This window comes from Ceraceosorus guamensis (assembly GCF_003144195.1).
Source record: "Ceraceosorus guamensis strain MCA 4658 unplaced genomic scaffold IE81scaffold_36, whole genome shotgun sequence".
In the NCBI taxonomy this organism is placed as follows: Eukaryota; Fungi; Basidiomycota; class Exobasidiomycetes; order Ceraceosorales; family Ceraceosoraceae; genus Ceraceosorus; species Ceraceosorus guamensis.
Window position 1 is genome coordinate 123,232 of NW_020290031.1, and position 24,456 is coordinate 147,687.

General features: G+C 56.0%; 7 protein-coding genes across 7 annotated transcripts; 3 read left to right on the forward strand and 4 right to left on the reverse strand.

Moving 5' to 3' along the window:
- Nucleotides 1-293: 293 nt before the first annotated feature.
- Nucleotides 294-3,783, reverse strand: IE81DRAFT_152832 (putative VTC4-vacuolar transporter chaperone). Its single transcript, XM_025510460.1, has 3 exons — nucleotides 3,724-3,783; nucleotides 3,159-3,614; nucleotides 294-2,992 (listed from the first exon to the last, which is right to left on the reverse strand). Exons 2-3 carry the CDS (start codon nucleotides 3,354-3,356, stop codon nucleotides 491-493), a joined length of 2,700 nt encoding a protein of 899 aa, XP_025369056.1. The 5' UTR covers nucleotides 3,357-3,614; nucleotides 3,724-3,783; the 3' UTR covers nucleotides 294-490.
- A 2,100-nt stretch (nucleotides 3,784-5,883) lies between these two features.
- On the forward strand, nucleotides 5,884-6,365 carry IE81DRAFT_347940 (hypothetical protein; the record flags this gene model as incomplete). The annotated part of the gene is made up of 3 exons (XM_025516207.1): nucleotides 5,884-5,939; nucleotides 6,041-6,225; nucleotides 6,319-6,365. 3 exons carry the CDS (start codon nucleotides 5,884-5,886, stop codon nucleotides 6,363-6,365), a joined length of 288 nt encoding a protein of 95 aa, XP_025369057.1.
- A 279-nt stretch (nucleotides 6,366-6,644) lies between these two features.
- On the reverse strand, nucleotides 6,645-7,629 carry IE81DRAFT_291184 (glycoside hydrolase; the record flags this gene model as incomplete). The annotated part of the gene is made up of 2 exons (XM_025511886.1): nucleotides 6,645-7,499; nucleotides 7,564-7,629. 2 exons carry the CDS (start codon nucleotides 7,627-7,629, stop codon nucleotides 6,645-6,647), a joined length of 921 nt encoding a protein of 306 aa, XP_025369058.1.
- Nucleotides 7,630-8,234: 605 nt separating this feature from the next.
- Nucleotides 8,235-8,837, forward strand: IE81DRAFT_324073 (hypothetical protein). The gene has a single exon (XM_025514137.1). It carries the CDS (start codon nucleotides 8,279-8,281, stop codon nucleotides 8,693-8,695), a length of 417 nt encoding a protein of 138 aa, XP_025369059.1. The 5' UTR covers nucleotides 8,235-8,278; the 3' UTR covers nucleotides 8,696-8,837.
- A 3,872-nt stretch (nucleotides 8,838-12,709) lies between these two features.
- On the forward strand, nucleotides 12,710-16,222 carry IE81DRAFT_153058 (hypothetical protein). Its single transcript, XM_025510462.1, has 3 exons — nucleotides 12,710-13,848; nucleotides 14,065-14,782; nucleotides 14,853-16,222. Exons 1-3 carry the CDS (start codon nucleotides 12,878-12,880, stop codon nucleotides 15,843-15,845), a joined length of 2,682 nt encoding a protein of 893 aa, XP_025369060.1. The 5' UTR covers nucleotides 12,710-12,877; the 3' UTR covers nucleotides 15,846-16,222.
- A 321-nt stretch (nucleotides 16,223-16,543) lies between these two features.
- On the reverse strand, nucleotides 16,544-20,124 carry IE81DRAFT_330594 (hypothetical protein; the record flags this gene model as incomplete). Its single annotated transcript, XM_025515197.1, has 7 exons — nucleotides 16,544-16,703; nucleotides 16,788-16,864; nucleotides 16,927-17,076; nucleotides 17,148-17,179; nucleotides 17,208-17,570; nucleotides 17,610-17,741; nucleotides 17,805-20,124. 7 exons carry the CDS (start codon nucleotides 20,122-20,124, stop codon nucleotides 16,544-16,546), a joined length of 3,234 nt encoding a protein of 1,077 aa, XP_025369061.1.
- A 1,250-nt stretch (nucleotides 20,125-21,374) lies between these two features.
- IE81DRAFT_153051 (MT-A70-domain-containing protein) lies at nucleotides 21,375-23,638 on the reverse strand. Its single transcript, XM_025510461.1, has 9 exons — nucleotides 23,426-23,638; nucleotides 23,267-23,345; nucleotides 22,979-23,197; nucleotides 22,493-22,893; nucleotides 22,402-22,419; nucleotides 22,198-22,332; nucleotides 21,742-22,130; nucleotides 21,620-21,657; nucleotides 21,375-21,527 (listed from the first exon to the last, which is right to left on the reverse strand). Exons 1-9 carry the CDS (start codon nucleotides 23,434-23,436, stop codon nucleotides 21,468-21,470), a joined length of 1,350 nt encoding a protein of 449 aa, XP_025369062.1. The 5' UTR covers nucleotides 23,437-23,638; the 3' UTR covers nucleotides 21,375-21,467.
- Nucleotides 23,639-24,456: the final 818 nt, after the last annotated feature.

Genomic DNA, 24,456 nt, shown 5'->3' on the forward strand with positions numbered 1-24,456 from the left:
CCTGAAGATGCACCCATGCCGCAGGAGGACTGATGTCCTTTTCTGAGCAGCGCTGAGCAGGCACCCACGCCCCGAGTCGAAGCAACGTTCCGCTCGTCATCGTGCTCAACGTCGAGATCTCCAGCGCTTGTTGCAGTCGTGTTCCTTTCTGTGTACATCTATGTCACCCAGCAAACCCCAAAATGGTATGCGATCGCATTGGCACTCTCACGTGCGAGTTTGCGCGAGTCCCAGGCTCACTCCACGCGACGCTAACGAGCACGAATTGATGATGATTATCGCGCTCCAGCCCACGCCAGTCGAGCCAGCCCTCAATTTGATTGCTTTCGATTTTGACGCTATGGCTGTTGTAATCGGAGAGCGAAACGACATTTAAATTGCGACGAGGCGGTCAGATAAAGAGACGAACACGGAAAATGGGAGGTAGCATCCGCAAGATGCACTTCCATCGAAGCAATCTCTTCGATCACCGCTTGAAGAATTGCGTCTTCTAGTTCACTAGGCCCCTGCCTTTTCTAGAGTCGTGCGACTCGCGCCATCGCAGGACAAAGTTGACAATGGTTCCCGCAAGCAAAAACGCGCACAGGAAAGAAGGTCCCAGCGCATCAAAGTAGACGTTGGAGGATTCCCTCTTTCTGATCTTGAGTGCTCTGATCATGTAGATGGCTCCAGAGTAGGCGATGCAAAAGAGAGAAATGACGGTAAAGATGGCGCTGGCTATCAATCCCACCTTGTCTCCAGGTTGCGAAAAGTTGATCATACCGACGGCAAGCGCGCTGATGAAGACGCTGAACTCCAGCCACTTGAGGAAAGTCCGCTCATTGGCAAAGTACACCTTGGGCTCGATGCGAACTGGAATCGACACCTTCTTGCCAGGCTGCGCTCTGAAATTGGTCACGTACTCCACCCCAGGTGCAGGACCTGCGCCAAGTCCACGCGGCTCTTCCTCATCCCGTCCTTCCAGTGCCAAACGGGCTCTGCGGTCCTCCTCGTCCTCCTCTTCATCGTCATCATCTCCGCGACTGCTGGGCACACCAGCGCGAGAGTTCTTGGCACGCCACAGACGTTTCAAGTTGGCAGGCGTCAGCTTTGAGAAGTAGCTTTTATCGAAGTCGGTGCTCGTAGCGAGAATCTGGTCCCGACCGATCGGCTTGTTAGCATCTCGAGAGCGTCTTGCCCTCTCGCTCTCCCCTGCAGGACTCTGTAGACGGATGTTGGAGCTTCCAGCGGCCAGTTGCGCAGCTGCAATGTTCGAGGTGGCGTCGGGATTGTCCTTCCGCAAGCGTTCCAGCTCCGCTTGGCGGGCCTTGATATTCTTCTCGCGCTGCTCGCGAATCTCGCGCACCCTCGGATCGTGAGGCTGAAGACCCAAGTGGTTGGCCTCATGATGATCCTTGCCGATGGCCGCAGCAACAGCGTGATGGTCGTCCTCGTCGTCAGCAGCGCCCTCAAACTCATCTTCCGAAGCAGGCTCGTTGTACACGCCTTCCAATCCAGCAGATTTGCCGGTGGTGGATGCAGGCGTTTCAGGCCTTGAAGACGAATTGGAGTTGTGGTGAGATGCAGGCCTGGCAATCTCGAGCTGCCTAGTCGGCGGCTTGCGAATGTCAGTCTCCATCTGTGGCAGCCAAAAGGGCACCAGATCGACTCGATTGGCGATCAAAGTCGCGCAGCCGTGGATGAATTTGCTGAACTTCGGGACCGCTTCGACCAGGTGGCTCTGCACCAACTCGCGCACCCATTCGGGTGGCTCCTGGCCCATTTGCGTCTGCAGCTTGACTTCCAGCACGCCATAGGGGAAACGTTCAACGTCTTCTGCTGGCAGCTGTTCGAACGGGTAGTCAATGCCAATGTCCATACGACGCCAGTTATCTCCCGCTTTACGACGTCCATCCCAGTTGTCTTCTCGAACGAGGGTGAGCTCAGTGTCGAGCGAGATGCGCACGCGAGCGTCGCCCGGCAGCTGAAAGGCCGTTCTGTTGTAGAAGGACCTCATGACGGGCACCAGGCCGCGAGACAAGACAGCGTACTGGACCTCGCCTGCGAGCTGGAGCATACTGTCGATTTCCTTGTCGCTCTTCTTTCCCTTCTTTCGCAAAGCCTCAAAGGTCTCGTCCATGCGGTACTCGCCGCTCATGAACTTGTTCACGTTTTCTTCTTTGATCGGGAAACGCGCCTTGACACTCTTCTCGCCAGTCCAGTCCTCCCTGTGCGTCTTGCGCTCCACAAAAATTTGCTTATTGCTCATTCCTCCATACCAACGAAGACGGATTGCTTCCGCTCCTTCTGTCTTCTCCAAACGGCCAAGGTAAAGCTCGAGATCCTCATTGTCGTAGTAGATGGATGTAATTGCGCTGTCCTCGGGCTGATACTCCTTCTCTGGGTCAAAGACGAGTACGGGCAAGTGCTTGAGGATTACGAGCTTGAGAGCTACAATGTTGTCTGGGTGTACCCAATACTTGGTAGTCTGTCTGACAAAAGCGCTTTGAGATCCGCCTGCGCTCGAGTCGCCTTGGACTGGATTGCCACGAGTGCGCACCAGGTCGAAAAGTTTGGACAGCTTGACAATGAGCGCGTCATAATTCTCTTTGTAGAAAGGTCGAGCGGAGAGGTAATGCTGAACGAACTCTTTGCGCAAGAGCCTGCCAGTCTGCTTGTCGTGCTTCTTGACAATCTTGTGGAAACCAGTGTAGTTCAGCTTGGTAAAGAGAGCCAAGTCATGGACGTCGGCAATGATGACGGCCAGGCGTTCTTCGAGCTCGACGAAGCGCTCCTCGTAGTTGTCGACATCCTCGGTATCGCTGTCGAACTCATCGTCTGAGCCAACATCGTCGTGTGCGTAGACGACGTTGTCGTTCGCCCCGTGGCCCTCCGACGAAGAAGTTCGCGAGTTTGCGCGCGAGGGCAAAGAGGAAGCAGAGTTGGTGCGAGAGGAGACTAGCAAGTGGACTTCGGACTGCGCTTTGTTGATGCGCTCCGTCAGCTCAGCAACCTGTGAAGAGGGGCGCGCGTCAGTCAAGCTCATCGAGCAGGCTGATGCACATAACGCTACGCATCAATTGGTAGCGGCAGATTGATCGCAGACGGCATGGCTGGTCGGTGAAGATGCAGAGATAGGCGAAAACCGTCACCCGGCATTGTTCAGTCTCGTCGCTCACCTTTGTTCTCTGAAAGTCATAGATCTTGTCGAGCTCCTTGCGCAAATCCTCGACGAATTCGTCTTCGTCCTGGTCTGTCCAAGATCCTCCGTTGGTAGCGATGCGACTCTTGATATCCTTTTTGAGCTCCGAGTAGCGTAGGTATTTGGAGGACCATTCGCTGTACAGCGACGTCTTGATTGTGCGTCCAAACTTCATCGCGCACCACTACAGGGGAGGTAGCGGGAATGGAGTCGCTGATGCAAGGCCCGGCAGCGTCCTAGCTCTCGCGTTGAAGATGCGACACCTGCTCTTATCGGTTGGCGACTCGTGGATGGGCGCGGAGAAGCAGACCACGATGAATTGCTTATCGCAGTCTTCGCTGTGGACAGTGGGCGTGCCAGGAGACGAGGAGCGTAGCGCGTGTTTCTCCCAAGACCGGCCACGGAAATGTGGCTTGGTCGTGCTTTCGGTGAGCTATCAAAGAGGGAACCGTCAAGGAGAGCTCGGAGTTAGTGGTACGAAGAGGGGAAGGGGGTTTGGAGTGCAGAGGCAAAAGAAATTGCAATTGCGATGCGAGGCTCACCGAGTATGAGAGGGAGTGAACAAGAAAATTCCACAGGTGCAACTTGATGGGTCGCACGGGAAGAACGCAGAGCTGCAACACTAGCTGTCCGCCCTCCACCCAACAGAACAGGTCTCGTAGATGGATGCTAGTCTCGGAGGTTTGCAGCGAGATCCGGGGGTTTCCTGCAGTAAAGAGGATGGAAACTGCTGAATGAGCGGAAGAGGTAGGAACAGCCAGAGTGTGAATCACCAATGATGAGCAGCTAATGTGAATGGCAGCATGGTAAATAAGAAGGAAGAAGCACGAGCGCACGGGCTAGCCTTGCTTGCTTGCCTTGATCGCTGATCGATTCGGTCCGAGCTGCCTGCCTGCCTGCCTGCCTGCCTGCCTGGTACCTCAAGTGATCGAAATGAGAAGGACCGAACGACCGAGGGCCGCAAGGCGCGCCATGCCAAATGGCACTAAGCAGGCGAGAGGTGCGCGCCTTGCAGGCCGACTGTATCGTAGCTAGCCTTGCTTGCTGCCCTGTGGTGGACCCCCCACCCAATTCACAATTCACGCTGCAAGCAGTCTAGCTCCGGCTCAACAGTGTGAGTGCGTGGGCGGGCTGCTGCTGATTCGTGATTTTCGTGCGAATGCGCCCGCGTGCGATGCTCACGCTCACCGCTCCTCAGCGCACGCGTCCTCCTTTGCGCTCCCCCCTGCTGCTGCTGCAGGCGCCCGGACTGTCACTTGTCATTTGCACTTCATTCGCGATTCACGACTCGACATGATTCACATTCAAGATTTGCAATTCGACTTCATGACGCTCATTCATGGCTGTTGCAGCGGCATCACTTGCATCGCTTCTCGGATAACTCTAGGCCAACTCGCATAGATTTCACATTCGCGATGTTCGATGCGTATGCGAGTCTGCGAACGTGAATCGCTAACGTAGCCTCCTGTATAACAGGCACATGCGCTGATGGCTGAACTGGTGACTGCCGACTGCCATTGGACCGCCAGCTGCAGTCGTCGGCGAGGCTGATTGTGAAAAAGGCAATCGTCGAGATCGTGGCAGTGGCAGGGGAGTCAAGTGCACGCACGTATGGCAATTGAGCCGACGGACGACTTTTGACTTGGCGAAGCGATGGTGTACCGCACGCACACTCACTGACTACACGAATACCGGGAAAGGGTGCTGCTGCTGCTGCTCTTCCTTCCTCATCGACCCTCTCAGGAACACTCACACTCTGCGACACCGACATCATGCCATGCCATGCCATGCCATGCCATGCCAGGGCAACAGCTCAACGCTTCCAACTTCCTCGTCTGGTGCCTGATCCTCTTTGTCGGTTCCCGACTCGGTCGCGCCATTCATCAGCCAGCGCCATGCAGTTGCGAGTATCCGCCAGGCCAGGCCCTTCATACACGTACTCGCCATGCAGCAGTCTTGACTGTACAGTGCACTAGGCACACTTCAAGACCCACCGATGTACCGAAAGTGAATCATCACAATAAACGGTAAGGTAGGTAGCCCTTTGCTAACGCTTGCATTGCGGCTTTGTGCTGTGCGCGCCTCTTGACTTGATTGAGATCTTCCAAACGACGAGCGCACGTTCCCAACCTCCAAGGCTGCATAAAGGGGTGCATAAAGCCACGCACGCGCACGCGCCTCTTATTCTTGATCAAGCTGCATGCAGCTACACATAGGCGGCAGCAGCATCTGCATGCTGCTGCCAGATTGACCGGCGGAGCCTCAAATTAGTCCGGAGCAAAGGCGTCAAGGTCAGAGTGGACTCGGTGTTCGCAGAAAGCTCTCGAATCATCTTCAGAACGCAGATGATCGAGCCTCCACCCAGCCAAGAGGCTTCACTTTGGGACGGCGACGCTGGGCTGACGTCAATGGCTCGGCTGTGCTGCAACATGGAAGAGCCTAACTCACGCGCCCATACGTACTCACTACTACTGACTCACAACTCACGACTCGTGACTTGCGCGTCTAGACCTTTTGATCGCCCCCGACTCCAAATTCGGTATTGATCCGTATTTCGTGACTCTGACTGAGTCAGAATTGTGGATGCTGCATGTGCAAAGCTATATAAACGTCCGCTTCCGTCTCTGCCAACCGCTCATTCCACCATCGCATCACAACAAGCACGACTCGCAAGATCTTCCAACCAGGCAGTCGCAAGCACAATGGCGCAAAACTCCGGTTCGCAAGCTAGTCAAGGCCTCGGCGATGGCGTCAAGGGGTGAGTCTACAAGACATTGGATGCATCTGTGCGCATCCTGCGCCTAAGCAAGTCAGCTGACGCATCCAACATGACGTTGCGAACCTTTTCCCCTCGTGCAGCATCTTCAACTCCATCCACGGAGCAGGAGAGGCAATTCGAGGAGCCATCAACGATGGGGCTGACAAAGTTGGCGAGGGCATCGCTCAGGGAGGTAGCAGCAGCGCGGATAACGCTGAGAGGCAAGCCAAGCTGAACCAGCAGGGACACAACCAGAACGAAAATGTGGCTCAGAAAGGCCTGGATGGTGAGTCCCATTGCAGATGATGGCCATGTAGCCGAAGTCTGCTACAAGGTCATGCTGATCACTCGTGGGCGGATCTCTTCAACGCTCGTGTAGAGATCAATCAGGGCATCGATCAAGTGCGCAACGCGGGCCACAAGTAGCACGGATCCTAATGCAAAAAGCATCGTCACAGCAACGCACGCAATGTCTCAAAGTTGAACCAGAGATTTGTTTGATGTGGTGTGAATCGAATGCCGGCATTCTCAGCGAGCTCCTGGCTGCCCAACACCAGGTGATGACTAAAGGAGCGGTACATGCAACACATCCACATCGAGGTACGATGGGCCGTCGAGGACGATGCGGAACGGAAGATAGCCTGAGGGAGGGGTCGATTGACTTCTGGTCGAAAAGCGAAGTGAAAGAACTCGATGGGCGCATGCCTAGCACGTGGTCCTCGCCTTGAACTCGAACTTGGCTTTTCCATCGTATCCCACGACGCCCCAGCCAGGCAGCCCATCATCCGACCAGATGTGCGCGAACCATCCGACCCCACCCTTGGGGCCCTGCTTGAAATCTTCACACTTGTCGTCGAGCAGGTCAAAGTAAGCTTTGGACTGGGCCACGTTGGCTTGAGCAGCTGCAGAGTTGGCTTTCCACACATCCGCATTGCTGGGCCAGCCCGTTTGGGTGATGATGATCTTCTTGTCTGGCCCTTGCTTTTTGAGGTAGTTCAGATCGCTGGTGACGTGTGAAAATGCTTTGCGAGCCGTACTGGCGTCTTGGGCAAAGAAGGGCAACGAGTTCGCAAGAAGAGTTGAGACCGAAGAGAACACTTTTGGAGCGTTGCCGTGGATCTGATAGCCGTAAGGCATCTCCGATGTCGAGACCTGCATAGCTGTTGGCTGGCCCGTGATGAATTGGCTGAGCTTTTGCTTCACGTCGTTGATCTGATCTGCCAACCCATCTGCCGAGATGGCCCAATCGAAAAGCGGCTCTGAGCCAAATTGCACCGTGCGGACCACAAAGGGCGCTTTGGGATTGCTCTTGATGGTTTGCAAGAGTGCCTTTTTGCGTGGTCGATACGACTCGTCTCCATCAAAGCCGAACCAGATCAAGGGCAGGAGACCAACGCCAGCCTCCCAGGCTGCGTTGATCAGATCGTCGTTGTAACCTTGCTTGTCGCAATTGGAGTACAGCCGCACGTATCTCGCTTGATACGTGTTCCGTTGACGCTTAAAGTCTTTGACAAGCTGATCGTAGCTGGGACAAGAGGCGATGGAATACGAGAAGCCCATCTGCAATCGGAAGATAATGTTGGCTTGTGATAGGCGAAATCGAACGGACCTCAAGACGACTCACGAAGGCGTACTCGTCCTTTGCATTGCACCACCAATTATCCAACGAGCTGGGGACTTTGTCGGGCATGTCGAAATTCAAAGCTGGGAAACAGCTTTGCCTAGGCGCGTCAGGGGTAGAGGGGGTGTCCAATCCAATGGAGGAAGAACTTGCATCCGTCCTTGTGGAAGAGCTCACAGAGCTCAAAGCGGAGGTCTTGATTTGGGACGTCGCCGTTATGACATCGCTCCTGCTCCTTGGGTTGCACCGTTTTCTGTTCGTGGAGCGCCGATGCTTCTTGCCGGATCTGACACGGTCGTGCGGTTGGTGGGAGATGGTCATGTGGGCGACCTGCTGCGAACGCAGAAGCTGGAGGTCGCGTGCGATTTCATGTGCAGCTTCATGGCGCTCTGGAGATCTTGCAGCTGGCTGTACCGCTAGCCCACTCAGTGGTGAAGCATGGACAGACACGCTAGCCAGTAGCAGCACGCTCAGGGCAGCTAATAAAGAGCTTGCTTTGTGCATGGTAGCTGGCAATGTCGAGTTCTTTGGACAGGGCCCGCGCCGATGGGATGGAGATGAAGAAAAGATTGGATATAGAGACGCAGTCTCAGTCCGACTGAGGGAATAGCGAAAGCGAAAGTCAGCTTGCAGCCTTTTCGCTGAGCTTGACGCCAGGTCGTGCAGCAGTTGAGGCCAGCCAAAGAAGCTACCAGAGGGGAACATATGAAGAGGGTCGATGAGGCTCGGGAGTGGAATCGCAACGGCGGGCGGGACGAGGGAAGCGTATATAGCTCACGCGGCCTTGCCGCGAGAGAGCCGCCTTCGTAGGCTCCCCGGATCTGTTGAAGCTTGCAAGAGCAGACAAGCTGACAAGTCGGGGCCATCATCTCCCCTCTCGTGTTTGTTTGCAGCCCCGACGGACCGTCGCGGGCATGCCAGACCCGTTGTCCACGACGCGCACCCGACCGAGCGCGCCAGCTTTCCCACGACATCTCTTGGCACTTCCTCAAGGGGTCCCTTTTGCAGCACGCCCCCGAGTTCCGGCCCTGCCACGCCCCAGGAAGCGCTGAAGCTCGCTCCGTTGACCCTTGCAACCCACATGGAAGCAACGCATTTTGGACATTTTGAAAGTGGGCCAAGCATTGCAAAATAGAGGAAATCTGACGCCCTTTCCTTGGCACGATGCGCATCTCCTGCTTTGCCTGCACCGCAACTATTCGAAACTTACTTGATATCAAGCCAGCTTGAGTTAAAAATGAATGTAAAAAGTCAGACCAGCTGAGGGTATGTGAATGGTGATGGAGGGAGGTGGACTATCGAAGACGGCTCAGCAAAGCCATCCCAAGCTACTTAACCTTTCACCGACCATTCCCCTCTCGAGAGCAGCGCTTTGCTGCGCATGGCCTGGGCTGCGGTATAGGCGAACACGACGAATTGAGAGTAAGAATGAGTTCCTGCAGCTCGATGGCGACGCCATGATGCAATTGAACGAGTCACGTCGGTTGGAGTCCTGACATGTGCGAGCGGATCTTATCCACGCACATCCTCCTGCTTCTTGGCTCTCCAAAAGGGAAGGTATGTTGTGGTGCGTATGTTGGTTGGGTCTTGCGGTTGCGTGCCGTGCGCCCGCGCGCGTGCGTGTCGAAGTTGTGCTCGCGGAAACGCGGCGCGACTCACGCACGTTTCGAGAGGCTCATACCGACACCGCGCATATCAGCACCAAACCTTGCAGAGACACATCCGCACACCCATCGCAATCGTGACTGTGGCAACCCCGACCTGAGTGACTCGGCAAAAACCATCCGTGTGAGCTGTATGATGACCTTGACAGCCCTTGCAGCATCAAAAAGACTGCTGCTCTAGACGTCGCCACGACCAAACTTGGCCCGCCAAGCTCTTGGAGTGTCCCTCCACCTGCGCCACGCAGGAGACCTTGAGCATCTATCTCCCTTGCGCACAAACGCTGATCTGTGTGACTTGTTGCTCTCATCGTGATCGCTCGCGTCCTTCTTTGCACATCAAAGCGGGCCCAAGGTAAGCGCGGACCGAGATCGATACATCATAACAAGAGATGTGAGCCCACTTCTCACGCCGCCGGCCGTGCTTGGTCGCCCCCCTCCCGCGTCACTCGTGACTGTGATTGCTCAGGAGACGGTCCGCAAGCTCCTTCTACCCAGGGTCTGCTAGGTTCACCAAACCCGCCTCTTCCTCGAGACTGTCATGACACCCTTTCACGTCGCTCTACGCCCGGGGGGATGAGCTCGATCATCACGCTCTGCTGTTCCTCATCACTATGCGCACATAAGTACGCTGTACGTATGTGAGTTGAGCAACACGCGTCCTCATGATCTGATGAGTCTTGTACGCTCACGCCTTGGACAAAAGCTTTGTATTTTCGATTTTGGGTGTTTGATGCTGTCGAACTGGCAACCGAGACAATCATCGTGTGCACTAGCTTCTCCAGACATCAGTCAGTCACCCAGTGCAATCTGCAGATTAATTCGTACATGCTTTGTATCACGATTTATATATAGTAGCACGAGCGACAATCTGCGAAGATGAATACCAATTCAAGAATGTGAATCGTGAATCACGTACGTCATGCTCACTTTGCAGGATACGGCCCAGAGGCGTGTGGACAAGCCAGTCTTGAATCAAGTGGACGTCGGGCTCAACCCCTATATATACAGACAGCGTGTCCGGAGGCGAGAAGGTGAGGATCTTTTCGTAGGCAAAATGTCCCGAGTATCCTGGCTGCAACACGTAGACATGTCGATCCCTTCACCCCGACACCTCGGCGTGGGGAGCCGAGTGAGCGCGCGCGGGTGTCTTTCATCGAGAGCGCCATTCATGCGTGCAGCATGCGCGCGGCCGGCCGTATCGGCGGATTGAGGGCGAGGCGATGCGCGGTCTCAACGCTGTGCTCTCACGCAGTAGAAGAGTAGTAGTCAGTAACCCTAACCCTAAGTAGCTGGAGCATCATGCAGAAGCGCAACCCGACGGGTATACAGCATTCGCCGTCTCAGATCATTGTCAGGCCGTATCATCTCGTTCCTCATCTCAGACGAGCCAGCCAAACAAGCAGGAAAGAAGCTGGTGTTGTATGATCAAGCGTTCTGAGTGGTGCAGCGCTCGCACGCCGATGTGCCCTCATGCCTCCGTCACGACTCTCTCCTTGTCCCAGCTGTGAGCGCAATGTGCACGCATGCATAGTTGCAGTAGCGTACTTGCGCCCGCGTGGTTGTTGCATTGATGAGCTGCAGTGGAAGAGTCTTTCCAGAAAACAACTTGTGGCTTGTATACGCGGCCGGGCGCAGCGCGTTCTGCACGGTCCGTACATCAACTCAAGGCACGCAACTCGATCTTGCGGTCTACAGCCTCAACATCCTCGATCGCGACTTGAGATCGCAACAAAGTTGCATGATAGTAGTCGTGAGTATCGATCAAGCCTCTTCATTCGTGACTGACATTCACGATTGATCGACTTCGTTCATATGCCACACTCGTCATGGCAGACGGTTCAAATTTGGAGACCATACGCATTCAGGTTTACGTTCTCACCTGTCATGTGCATGCAGCAGGAACGATTCTTGAATTTCGGGGTTCGCATTTGCAGCTCCGCACGCCTTCGCGTTCCCAACGACCGTGGCTTGTGGGGTGGAGAGTGAGGTGACACATCCTAGCGCTCGTAGTGGATACGGACTGGGAGGGGCGGAGCCTGCCCAGCGGATGTCATCAAGCCCAACTTTGTGCTCAGAATCGCAGCAGACCTGCCAGATCGGATCCAAGCGGAGCGTACGACGCTCGGTGTCTTTGCCATAGCTGCTGCGCGTGCGCGAGCGATGGACACACCCAAGAGACGTGTACTGAGCGCGCCGCAGCCAGACAACAACCACGAACGTCTTGCGCTCGGTTTGGCTTCGAGTCCGCGGCAGGTCTCTGCGCAAATTCATTCAAGCAGTTATATGAAGCTGTTGAGAAAAGCTTTAGGAGATCGCGGCCTTTCTGGTGGAGCAGACAACAATTACTGCGGGCAAAGATTGACGCCCTATATTCGGTTCGCAAGTCGTGCACGTCAGCATGCCGCAGTCTGCTCTAAAGCACGCAGTCATCGACGGAATTCCAAGCCATGATGGAAATTTGGGCTCGAGGTGAGGCCTTCTTCCACTCTACGACACAATCCTTGAATGTGGATATCTTGGTGACATGCAAAAGGGCCCGAGTCTGCTGATGAGCTCCGCTCCTCGTTCACATTCAGATTGTGATTGCCGCGACCTCTCATGCTGGCTCCTATGCGCTTGCTCCCCTGACCCTCCTTCAAACCCAGCTGCGACTCACAGCAGCGCACCCTCACACTATTCTACTATACTCGAGTCTGACTGAAGCACCTCACGACATCACGAATCAAGACTCGCATCCTAACGGTCTGGACACACGCTTAAAGTGCGGCCCAACGCACGCCTACGCCGCGCAGGACACCACTCAGAGCTGAAGCATTTCTGCAGATGCTCTCGCGTCTGGATGCTCACAGTTAACTGCTGACCGCGCGTCCCTCGATCGTCGTTCATGCAGCTTTGACGCATGGTCTCAGCCCACGGTGCTTGGTCCCTCTTCCTCCTGCATCAGCTGCTGGCGCCGACTCGCCGGTGTGAGAGCTGCGCACATCACTTATTGCAGGGCCTCTCGCTCTCTTCTTGTGCGTGACTGCACCTCGAGGGACACTGCCGCACTGCGCTGCCGCTCCAGCCTAGGGGACACCGGCTGCTCAACCCCTCAGCAGCTCTCGAGATTCGCTTCGCTGCGTTTTGCAGACACACAACTCAGGCTCAAAGAACCTGATCGTCTTTGCCGACTCTTCTCTTTCCACTCCATCGTTCTCTTGTTTCGGCACGTCTCTCTCCAGCTTCCGCTCTTCATTCGTTTCGTCGGCTCGTTCGCTCTTCCATCTCCACATCTGCGGTGCTCACTCCCAAGAACAGCATCCGCTACACCCACCATTCTCTCCTTTCTGAGTGGAGCCGACCTACAGGACGAAAGAGCCGAAGCACGTCTCGAATCTCATATCATTATCACCTGCACTTCGACTCTTCCGTCACATTTTCTCTTTCGCTCTCGTCGTGCTTCTGTTCCGGGAAGCTCGCATTTCACATTACTCGCCATAGAGTGCCTCGGCAGCAGTCGTTACCGGCGCTGTCATAGCTAGCTGGACTGGCTACTCGTCCTTTTCGAAGACCACGGACTGGCGTTGCAAAGTCTGCCCTGCGCTAGCATACAGGCCACGTTTTTGCAGCAGGCCTAGCATCGCGGCAAAACCCGCTACTCTTCGTTCGTCGCCATGCGAGTCAGCGCTGCGTACATCCTGCTTGCGCTCTCGAGCGCAGGCCTGGTAGCGGGCAATTTGAGTGGCCTTGAGCACAAGCAGAGAGCAAGGTCGTTCGGCCGCGAGCTGAGGCGTGCCGATGGCGGATCTGCGCCGCTGCGGGCCGCCGAACGCGCTCCTCTCGCGGACCTTTTCAGCGACGATGACGATTCTGACTCCAAGGACGACAAGAAGGACTCCTTCTTGAACACGGTACTCGGCGGCGATGACTCGAATGACTCCAGCAGCAGCGAGACCACCAGCACCAGCTCCACGAACACAAAGTCCGCCTCCGACGACGACACATCGAGCAGCAAAACTTCGACCAAGACCGACGATGGGAAGAGCTCGACCAAGACGTCGACTGACGATGACAACAAGCCCACTAGCACCAAGACGTCGTCGAACGACGGTAACAAGCAAGCGACCAAGACTAGCACGGACGACGAGCCCACTAGCACCAACAAGGGCCTCGTTGGTGACCTGGTCGATGGTGTCGATTCCATCCTGAACCCCGACGGCGACAAAGCGACGTCGACGACCAAGACCAGCGGTGGGCCCACGCCTGCTCCGACCGCCAACAAGACGAAAGGCGAGGATGACGATGACTCGACCTCGTCAAAGAACAAGTCCTCGTCGAAGGACAACGAGGACGACGATGACGACACGAGCAGCAAGAATGGAGGTCTGCTCGATGGTCTCACATCCGCTGTGGGCGGCGTTATTTCTGATGTTGGTGGTATCCTGACGGGCATCGGCTCCACAAAGACGTCTGACGGTGACGATGATAAGTCGACAAAGTCCAAGACGAAGACCGACGACGATGAGTCCACGACAACGTCAAAAGGCGGTTTGCTTGACCCTATCTTGACACCCATCATCGGAGGCGGAGACGACGATTCTAGCTCCAAGACAAAGACCAAGACGAAGACTGATGATGAGCCCACATCCACCAAGCCCGGCCTGCTGGACCCGATCGTGACCCCAATCTTCGGAGGCGGAGACGACGATTCTAGCTCCAAGACCAAGACGAAGACGAAGACGGATGATGAGCCCACATCCACCAAGGGTGGCCTGCTGGACCCGATCGTGACCCCAATCTTCGGAGGCGGAGACGACGATTCTAGCTCCAAGACCAAGACCAAGACGGATGATGAGCCCACAACCACCAAGACCGGCTTGTTGGATCCTATCCTGACTCCTATCTTCGACCCACCCACGGACAAGCCGACAAGCACCAAGACCAAGACGGGAACAAAGCCGACTGACACGAGTCAAAATGGCGATAGCGACGACAGCACTTCCAAGGACACGAATACAGGCAACAGCGGCACAAAGACCAAGACTGAGAACAACGGCCAGGCTACTCGAACCCAGGACGATTCTTCCGAGACTACACCTGTGGACAACAACGGTGCGGGTTCGACCTCGCAGTTCGAGGCTCCCAACACTCGACCCACTGCCACCCATTTGCTCACAGATCCTGAAGCCACTGCCACACGTACCGCAAGCGACAGCGATACTGATTCCAATGGCGGTAGTCGCTCTGGGCAGAGTGATTCGAGTACCGACACCGAAACGCAAACCACTGGTGGCTACTGGTACGCAGACAAGTCGTCACTCATTCTCCCTAGCGCAACGTCGAGCGGTGATAGCGATAACGACAAGCAGCACGACTCTACCAAGGTGGACGCACCCCAAGAGACCGCCGGTCAACAGTTCCCTGGCACCATCGTTCCCGCTGATGGTGCTCTCGTGCAGCCCACCGACACCACCAGTGTTGCCATCTTGTTGAAACCCACCATGAAGTGGACGTGGCTCGCGTCGAACTCGGACACTACCGCCCAAGTGTTTGCCTTCTTGCCCGCCATCATTGCCCAGGTAAGTGTGATGGAGAACTTCACTGTGCGCACGAATTGAAACTTACCAAGACACCTTGCCACCGCACCAGTCTGTCGGCTTGCAGCCCAATGACATCGTCACCGTGCGCTTGCAATCTTACTACCCCACTGGCCAGACGAAGGAAAGCGATGCGCTCTCTCTGTACATGGCCTACGTTCCGTCTAAGAACACTGAGGATCTCGCCGCTGATGTGCGCAACACATCATCAACCTTCTACACTGGACCAAAGGATAACGTTGCCAAGCAGCTCGCCGCCAACGTTGACCCCAACTTCAACATTCTCAGCGTCGTTGGTGGGCAGACTCGCGGGAGCAACGCTCAGCACGAGACTCAAGGAGACGACGACTCCAGCGCCACTCTGAGAAACGCTTTGATCGGTGTCGGCTCTGCACTCGTCGCGGTCATCGTCGGCTTCGTCGGCTGGCGCATCTGGCGAAAGCAGCGCAAGGCTGAACTCGCTGCCCGTCGTGCTGCCGCTCGTCCTGGACGCCGCGGCACCATCCGAAGCTTTGGTGCCGGACCGCTTCGCGAGACTTGGGCGCCGTCTATTGCAGAGCAAGAGCGTGTGTTGCACGGTCAGCAGCTCACTCAAACCTGGGAGAACTCGGATGAGATGCACGAGCAGGATGACGGTCCCCTGAGACGCTCCATCATCCAACCTGGAAGTGCTGGTCTCGAGACTGGATGGGGTGATCCATTCGTCGATCAGTGGGCTGTCGGCAATCGTTCGAGTGTCATGACCGAACGATCAGGCGGCAGCGGCGGACTGCTCAGTCGTGCTAGCGGTCTGACTGAGGCTCAGCGAATTCAGCAGGACTACATTGATGGACACGAGGATGGTGTCACTCCTTTGAGCCCCACTAGCGCTCTCGCTATGGGCGGGTCGTACAACGAGGAATATCAAATCCCTCAGCAGTACACCAGCAGCCACGCATACGGACCGCGCGCAAGTGAGAATCAGCGACACCGCAAGCGCACGAGTCGCAGCTCCACCGCTTCCATCTCCCGTCCGGAGCTGCAAAGCAACTCGATGCTTCTCTAGGTGCGCTCCGACTTCATATCGTTTCTTCTCCTTCCAATAGAAGCATCTCGGCAAGGCTGTCCCTTTGCAATATTTCCGGAAGCACATATAACAAAATTCTAGTCTTGTCCTTCGACCCTTCCAACGTCAAGTCGTTTCAGCCACGCGCCGTTAACCTGTGGCAGCGGGCACTCACACTCCTTTCTGATCCGGGCGATGGGATCCACAACGATCTGAGCCCAAAGTCTTGCTCTCTCCCACGATTGCAGAAGCTCTCCACCTCTGCCTTACCGTCACCGATCATTTCCCAGTCTTTTCGTCCCTGAAATGCAGCAGCAAAGCAGACAGATGCTGCGCACTATCGTGAACGTGCTCGTCTCACATCTCTCCTCGTACACAAGGGCCTGGCTGCCAGGTGTACGAGTGACGATGTGAGCAAGGACGTTTTGGCTCCATCTGGAGCTCACAGGATACCCAAAAAGTCGCGAGCCTCAGTCATCTATCTGCCTTATAGTGTACACACTAGCTCTCGCAGCTTGCAATCAGACCCTCTTTGTCTTCATTTGCGAGCGACCGATGCGTGCGATCGTGTGAAGAGGGGACGTGAAATGGTGACAACGTGTGCGTCGAGTGCATAAAGACTGGAAAGTCTTGTCGTCGGAGCCGCGAAGGCTAAGCTTGGCTTGCGCTGTTACCACTTGTTGAACTCATGACGCAGCTCACATCGCTGGAGGGAAGTACGGCGGTCCAAATGGTTGAGGTGCCGAGACGGCTCTCATTTGCGATGCCGAAAGCGGAAAGGGCATCGGTGGTGCCCCATACGAAGGGGCGTCTCCGAGGTAGACCCCTTCCAAGGCTTCGGTCGAGTGCGAGGCACGACTGTGATATGAGCAGGGCAAGTTTGTGGAGCGGTGTGGTGAGTGACCTGCAAGTAAGACTCTAGGTTTTCCACGATCGACGCACATTGCCATATCCATGGAGAAGACGGCTTCAGGCAGACCGTATGGGGTAGGCGTGTTTGAACCCTTCGAGGGCAAATTCTAGCCGTATCAGTTTCGTTTCGTTTCATTTGCGCCAATCTGGTTGCACAATGGCCCCTCACCCTCATCATATCCCTCGGTCTGACCGAGGCGCGAAACTTCCAGTCGAGCGAGAAGGATCGAGGAGACTTTGTACGCGGAGGCTTGTAGCCCACGTTGAGGCCCGCTTCGGCATCAGCGTCGTAGATGCGCGATAGCCAAGGGTTGCGCATCTGGTGGTCGAGGATATGCGGAGCAGCAGCTCCGGGTCTGTATCCACCGGGACCCGGAGCTCTCATCCAACCTTGTCTTGGTCGTCCCCAAATGTCCCAACCTCTGTGTGGACCTTCAAAAGCGTGCATACCGATCGGCACAGCTGCTGCTCGCATAGCGTCATCTTCCCTCAACCTATCTCGAGCCCCCGCTACTCGCGCCAGCTCAGTCTCGGCCCTCATGACCGCCATCGGATCATCCCTCTTTGCAGCCTCGATCAACTTCAGTGGCGCTCGCCTCGCAGCTCTAAATATTTCTTGTGCGCGCCTAGCAGCTGCGTGTTCGCGGTCCAGCTCGCTGGCCACGACCCCTTTGTGACCTCGCCGACCGCTCTGGCTGTGCTCGTACATCTCAAATCGACGCGCCATGGAGCTTGCAATGAGGTGATCCCGCCAATTCATCTGCGACCATCCCGATGGCGGTTGCGTGGCCCAGGCAGTTGAGTCTGAAGGCACTGCAGGCCGTCTAACGAGTCGAAGCGTGGGTTGCGTACTGTAACCATACTCTTGCATCAGTGCCCAAGCGCTACCATCCCGTGGGTCATGCCATGTGCTGGTTGGCGGTGTCGTCGAAAGATTGACAAAGTAGAATGCTTGATGTACCGCGTCAAATTCGACACTCCAGCCTGAGTGAGGAGGAAGACGGAGCTCAGCTATCTGCACACAGGACATGTGCCGTAACAGCTCACCGGAGGGTAAATTCCCGCCGCCTTGCATAGCAAAGAGCTCAAGAGTCGATCTGCTCGGGACAAGGACGTGGGCTGGGGGCTGAACCGTCGCTGGAGCCGGTACGCTGGCCGCACTGAGGCTATTCACAGACTCTTGAACGCTCGGTTCGGACCTCGACTGCGCAGGCATGCCTTGCGAAGTACCCTCAGACGAGAGCGGCACCGCCGCAGGATACATTTGCGTCAAACCAGCATCGCTGGGGGGAAAACGTACCCCCAGGGGAGGCTCGCGCGGAGAAGAAGCTGCGGTCGCGATGTCTTCGATGCGAGGGGGAAATGCTGAAGATGGCTGAACAGCTGGAGATCTATGAGTCTCTGATTGGTGCAACTGGTGCGACTCGTATGGCTGATGGTCAGCATTCAAGGCGGGAGCTACTTCTGCTGGCGGGCCCCAAGGTCCGTGCAGAACGCTGTCTCCTGCTTGGGGCCACTCATTGGGCCCAAGGTGCGGAGGCGCTGCGTGTGCCTGATGCTTGTAGGCTAGGGGCACAAGGTCGTGTGATGTGACATTCCTGGCCCACGAAGGCGCGGGCACGGTCGCACCGGGATGTGCGATTGCTTCTGGGTGATGCGTCGGAGGGACTGGCCACGGAAGGGATGGGTCCCATCCTCCCATGTCGGGACCGCCATCATCGCGGAGCGGCACAGAATTCGGAAGCCCCGCCGGCTCATGAAGCAGACCATGCCCAATGGCAGGCAAGTGCGTGTCTGCCGCCGCAGCGTCGCCAAAAATGCCTGACTGCATCGCAGGTGGTAGGATGGATTCTGGCAGCTGGCGTGCAATGCCAGGTTCAGGTCCAGTGGTAGATTCAAACTCGCTCAAAGTCGTTGAAATATCTGAGCGAGTCCTCACGTATTCTTCCAGAACGCGTCTTGCTTCCAACTCAGCATCAGCCTTGATTCGCTCAAATTCCGCCTCAGTCATGCCTTCGGGACGAGGCACATTCTTGAAGTCTGCCGAGCGGCTCGATGAGCCATCGAAGGAGGAGGGGTAGGCTGTCGAAGGCGGAATACGTGCGGGTAGCGTGGATGGCGCAGGCGTACCAATTGGATCGGTAATGGGCATACTTAGGCGGCGTATTGACAGAGGCTCTCCAACTCTGGACATTGGGACAATATTTGAAAGATTCCCGGGTGCGGGTGCGGGTGCGGGGAAGGGAGCTGGGTTTGGCACATGGACTAGCGGCGAAGGCGCAGAGGCAGAAGCTTCGGTGGCGTCGATGACCTTACCAGTAGGCACTGTAACCTGGGACGGTGTGGCAAGAGCCGCGCGAGCTGGTTCGCGAGGTCCGCTGGGACGGATGCGCTGTTGTGCTTCACCCTCAGACTTGTCAGAGGGTGCTGCTTCTTCGACGTACGCTTGACGGCTTGCGCCTCCACTGACAGCGCGCGAGACGGCGGCTCCCATTGCCATGTTCGCTGCGTGCGTGACTTGTTTCGCATCGATCTGTGTGTGAGGGAGATGTTTTATCGATGCGTCCGCGGAGTCGTTGCCTTCCCGGGCATGTCTTTCTTGCAGACCATTGGAGTGTGAAACGGCCTCTGGCGGTGCATCAAGAGCAGCTGTTGGGCTGTTTCTTAAAATGACGTTGGCTGGTATGGCGTGCTCCACAGGCGCTCTTGTGCTGACGTTCTGCATCGAAATCTTCTGAGATCCAGGCGCCGCCTGATCTTGAGCGAAGAGCTCAGACGAAGCGTAAGGCGGTGGACTCGCTTGACGATCACCAGCTGGCTCACTCGGTGGCCTAGCCTCGGTCCCCGAGCGCTGTGTAGGGAAGGACGAACTTGTCTGAGCGGCAGGCAGAAGTAGCGGTGAAGGGTGTAGAGAAAAAGCTCGCGCTTCAGGCTCTTTTCGTCGATGATTGTCGATGGTGGACCAGCCTGGAGAGGGTGGACTGAATTCTCCAGCCTCGATGGGATTGAGAGCATGAGAGGGAGTGCGAGCCGTCTCCCACTCTGCACCGACGGCTCTGCTTAGCAAGTAAGGCTCGCTGTCAGGAAGGGCCGCTGCGACTTCGTGCCAATCCGCATCTATGGGTGCCTGGTCTGTAGGTGGATGATGATCGTGCTCGTGGCCAGGCATGGCTCCTGGCAGTGAGCTGCTAGTTCTAGGTGTCAGGAGCTCCTTGAACTTCGCATCTGGACCGTTAGAAGTAGGGCCGAAAGATGCTGAAGGAAGTTGGGGCACAGAATGCGGTTCCCGAGAGGAATCTGCACCAAAAGCATCGACGCCAGTCATGCTTTCCATCAGAGCCAGCAGCCCTCGCTGATCTGATGCCATCTCCGCGGGTACGCAGCTGCGAACTGATGCTCTGTAAGGCAGCGAAGGTCGCCCAATGGCTGCTGCTTTGGATAGCCTGATCTGTTAGCTCGGTTTGGGCACCTGTGATGATCTGATGCTTGCGCAAAGTGTGGGGCTGAAGGTCGTGGAAGCGCAAGATAGCGAGTCGCAGCTGAAACTCGGTGGGCCAAGAGCGACCGTCTGGTCTGAGTGGCGCTTGGACAAGAGAAGACTGGCTGAGACGGCTGCGCGCGGCGCTGTACGCGCGGTGAGACCGTTGTGCTGATGCTGTGAAACCGTCGCCGCTGACGGTTGCTTTGAGGCTGCGCTGCTACCCACGCTGCGGCACGTTCTGGCGAGGTAGGTTTGTGTGCCACTGACGACTGTCGCTGTATACAGGTCGAAGTAGAGCAGAGAGCTGATATATGTCCTCATCAAAGATGCAGTCGATATCCAGGTGAAACAGGAACGTGCGGGTTGCTTGATCGAATTTGAAGAAAGAAGGGAATGTGAGCTCGTGTTCGACCAATACTCGATCGTGGCTTCGCTTTAAACATCATGCTGTACATCTTGCGTTGTCCAGCCGCGATCCTGAGCAGGCTCGATCGAGACTCTCATCAAATTAAACATCGGTCACCGACATACGCCCTATAGTCGGAGACTTTTGGGGCGCCATTGCCGACCAGTCGACGCAGTCAAAAAATGCTGCTAATATACAGCATGGCGCCATGAGAGGCGCGCTACGTGATGTGCGCATGTGATTGTGAGCGCCTTCTGCGGTGATGGTGCCTATAGGCGAGCTTTTCTTCGCGCCGCGCAGGCCGTGTCGGCAAGGCCGCGGCAATCTCGGTAGCAAGATTTGACTTTGATGTTAAGCCTGATTGAAGTCATCTGCTGCGTGTACATATACACGCAAGATGGGATGGCCTAGAACCGCTGCGCCCCAATCTGAGTCGAAACGGACGTGCTAGCCGCTGACGCCTTTGGCGCGTAAGGAGCTTCTCAGCCGTATATGTATATCTGACGACGCCGTTCGGGCACTCGATCGCGATCGATCGAGCGCCATGTCTACTGTATATCGCCGCGGTATTCTGAAACTCTTCTGACGGTCTTGTCTGGCATTCAAGGTATGGGAGCTGCATTTGCGGGTGCACCATCACGCCATGGGGGACTTTTCAAATGCTTTGCTTCTGTAGGAAGGTCACATCCAGCAGCCAGCCTGCACGTCTCCGTCAAGCTTCGGGGCGCTTAATGAGGCCCTCCTTAGATCGTGGACTCCAAAGAGTCAAGAGTAGAAGAGGCTATATGCAGCTGAGCCCATCAGCGAGAAGTGTGGCGAGCCATTAAGTGATCCACTTGCCTGCTCGCCATGTATTCAACTTCTCTAGCAGTTGCTGATCGTACTTCGAGCGCGAAGAAGGGCGACCCTTTCAGTCAGCAAGTCGAAGTGCCGATCGAACATCGATGAGGCCGTGCTCAAGAGCGATCAACTCACTAGGCGATCACCTTTGAGCTGATTACCTAGCGTGATCCCTGCATTTGTAATTGGCACCATTGCGAGTCCGGACCAATCATCAGAAAAGTGTTAATGACATGAGCTGCACACATCGGACTCACATCCGGGCCTGGCGTTGTGCTTTCTACCAAAGAGTTCGATCTTCCTACCTCCAGGGCAGAGCCTCTCTATCAAGCCGTACAACTCGTCAGGTTTCCTGCTGGTGTCCCTTACTTCCGAAACAATTACGTCCGCACCAAGACCAGCATGAGCCCAGCTAGGAACGGCGGATCGCGCTCCTGCAAGTTGAGCTGCCGGATAGATCTGACTCAGGTTTGAAAGCGGACTAGCAAGTTGTGGGGTCTCCTCTAAGTCTCTCAAAGGTTTGCGCTTCGCTCCGACCAGACAGTGCTCTTTGGTATGATTCAGCCAGTGTCCAGTCCGGCCGGTCCGAATCAGCCTTTGTGTTTGGCCAACCTTGACCCACACGAGCTCATCGACGCGAGCATAGCTACAGCAGACTTCGACTTGTCAGAAGTGGCAATGACGGGGTGGGCTGCTGCTCGATACCGGCTCACCCCCACATTGCAAGTAGCTCTCGGCCCAGCTCCATCGCTCTTCCGGTGACCCACAGGAAGATAAAGCCCTCATCTTGCAGTTGAGCCAGAGGCATTGACCTCATCTGATCGTCCGTCATTGTTCCGTACGGCAAACTATGTGGCGCACGGGTCGCACACAATCAGCTTCGATCTTCCGTCATATCGCGATGCCTCGGCACTGACCTCATGTGAATGTCCCATCTTCATGCGACGCGGAGCATTTATCAGTTTCATCATGTGTTCGAATGGCGTGGATGCCTTCCAGACCACTCACGGAGGATCGGCCAAGATAACGTCAACTTTGCCCAGCATGCTATAGTCAAAATCTCGTAGATCCACATCCATCCATTGTGGAGGCAGCTGCACTGGTGGGGCAGCCTCGCTGGCCACTCCAGGTCCGCCACCCCCACCACCTCCCCCATACCAAGTATGCGCGCCGACTTGCTGAAGGGCATGAAGAGGGTGCCGCACTGATGCCGTCTCGAAGAGTTGGGTAGCAGCTTCCGGGCCGGACTCATTTTCACCTGACACCAGACCCTCCGATACCGCTGCACGAGATGTTGGAGAAGCTCCTGCGTTGGCGGAGTCATAGACCTGGGGACAAGGTTCGCGCAGCTTGGAATGCCAGGCAAATGGGCTTGCGTCGCTGGATCGCACGGGACGAAAATGAAGATACTGAGGCGGAATGAGAGAGCGGATTGCCGATCGGTCAGTCATTCGCTTCGTGGAAAGATCGTGGAAACGAGCCGCCGGCACGCACTTTGCATGTCGTCGTTCGATGGCAAGTATTGAGGTAGCTGCAGTGACCATAGCTGAGATCTGTCTGCGGATACATGACCACTTCAAAGTGCACCGACTGACACGTGAGCGCCTCCCCAGGTGCTTCCTCATGGCCGCTTCGCCAACTCGAGGCAGCTGCACAATCTGCAAGTGTCAAATGTTGACAAATCTCTTGATGTCGAGTGTCCGGAGCGGAGAGCTTGAAGCACCAGAGCAGGCTGATCAGACGAGTTGTGATGCGACTGTAGCCTCAGACGCGCCGGCTCACCAGTTCAGAAAGCAGACGAGTCTTCGCAGTGCGAGGCCTCAAGTACAAGGACGAAATCTCTTGCACCGCTGTGGCATGTCTATGATCAGGCAGAAGTTGCAAGGTCAGTGTGACATCAGCTCAAATCTTGGCCGAGCAGCGCGCAAGTGATCGACTCACTCAGTCGACATGATGTTGCGATCCCTGCGCTCAGCGCCCCCTTATGTCCAACAGTTTGTCTGACTTAAGCGAGCGAGCGCAAGGTCGCTGGTGAATATGGTGTACGCCTGTCTCTCGATCGGCATGTTGCGGGGATGTCGTTGCGGCAGGCAAGGTACCCTTAGCACCTCACATCAAAGAGGTTACTTGTTCGTCCGAATTGGATGCTCGACCACTCAGCTCGTATCCACTCACTCACGACTCAACTGTTGCGTGCCTGCAGATTCATCAAACTTACGACTTCCTAAGGCTACCTTCTCCACACATGTCATAGGGCCACGTGACGGACGGCAAACTCGGTGCGCCCGCCGCGGTCTCCGCGGCGGACCCAAGGCCGCTAAGGGGCACGCCGCACGGCGCTTGACGTCGCGCCGATTCACCATTCGCGTGCAGCATGCAAGCTGATAAGCTCCTGCCGCGCGGCTTGCCCACATCTGATCGTAATGCCTTCCTTTCGCTCTCAGAGAACCGACTGACGATCTCAACAGTCGCATCCGTGCTCCTTCATTCTGCTGCCACTGTCCACAATCCTCAGTCCAGGACGTTATCTCGAGAAGGAAGAGGACCTCGATGCTTGGCAGCGTGAGTGACTCCAGCAACGTACGCATCGCGTGCGTGCCCTTGAATCGTGAATTCTTGTGGGCGTTGACCCAGCCCAGGAGCATGCATGATGCAAATTAAGCGAGGCTTTGGTGCAAGATCCTGCGCGCGGACGGCGTGCCTGACCGATGCCAGCAGCAGCAATTTCCGTAGCTGCAGCATCGCGGCCCCTCACACGCGCGTCTCATCAGGGTTCGAAGCTCCATGCACATCATGCACTTGAGCTATATATATATGCTGTAGCAGGTAGTCAGAGACGAGTTGTGCGGATGCATGGCTATTCCCACACCGGCAAGCGGCAACGAGTGGGGCCGCCTCAAGCACGCCACCATTTGTCTACTTGACCCAACCCAGATGACAATATTAGCCGTGGCTGAACTCTTGGCTGGACT

What these genes read in the sequence shown, in the direction of transcription:
- IE81DRAFT_152832 (XM_025510460.1), bottom strand. Translation starts at nt 3,356, where the DNA reads ATGAAGTTTGGACGCACAATCAAGACGTCGCTGTACAGCGAATGGTCC. An exon ending in ATGACTTTCAGAGAACAAAG is followed by an intron (nt 2,993 to 3,158) that starts GTGAGCGACGAG and finishes CCCTCTTCACAG; the next exon opens with GTTGCTGAGCTGACGGAGCG.
- IE81DRAFT_324073 (XM_025514137.1), top strand. Translation starts at nt 8,279, where the DNA reads ATGAGGCTCGGGAGTGGAATCGCAACGGCGGGCGGGACGAGGGAAGCG.
- IE81DRAFT_153058 (XM_025510462.1), top strand. Translation starts at nt 12,878, where the DNA reads ATGCGAGTCAGCGCTGCGTACATCCTGCTTGCGCTCTCGAGCGCAGGC. An exon ending in AAGACTGATGATGAGCCCAC is followed by an intron (nt 13,849 to 14,064) that starts ATCCACCAAGCC and finishes TGATGAGCCCAC; the next exon opens with AACCACCAAGACCGGCTTGT. An exon ending in TGCCCGCCATCATTGCCCAG is followed by an intron (nt 14,783 to 14,852) that starts GTAAGTGTGATG and finishes CCACCGCACCAG; the next exon opens with TCTGTCGGCTTGCAGCCCAA.
- IE81DRAFT_153051 (XM_025510461.1), bottom strand. An exon ending in CTCGTCTGCTTTCTGAACTG is followed by an intron (nt 23,198 to 23,266) that starts GTGAGCCGGCGC and finishes TGGTGCTTCAAG; the next exon opens with CTCTCCGCTCCGGACACTCG. An exon ending in AGCTCAAAGGTGATCGCCTA is followed by an intron (nt 21,528 to 21,619) that starts GTGAGTTGATCG and finishes TCGCGCTCGAAG; the next exon opens with TACGATCAGCAACTGCTAGA.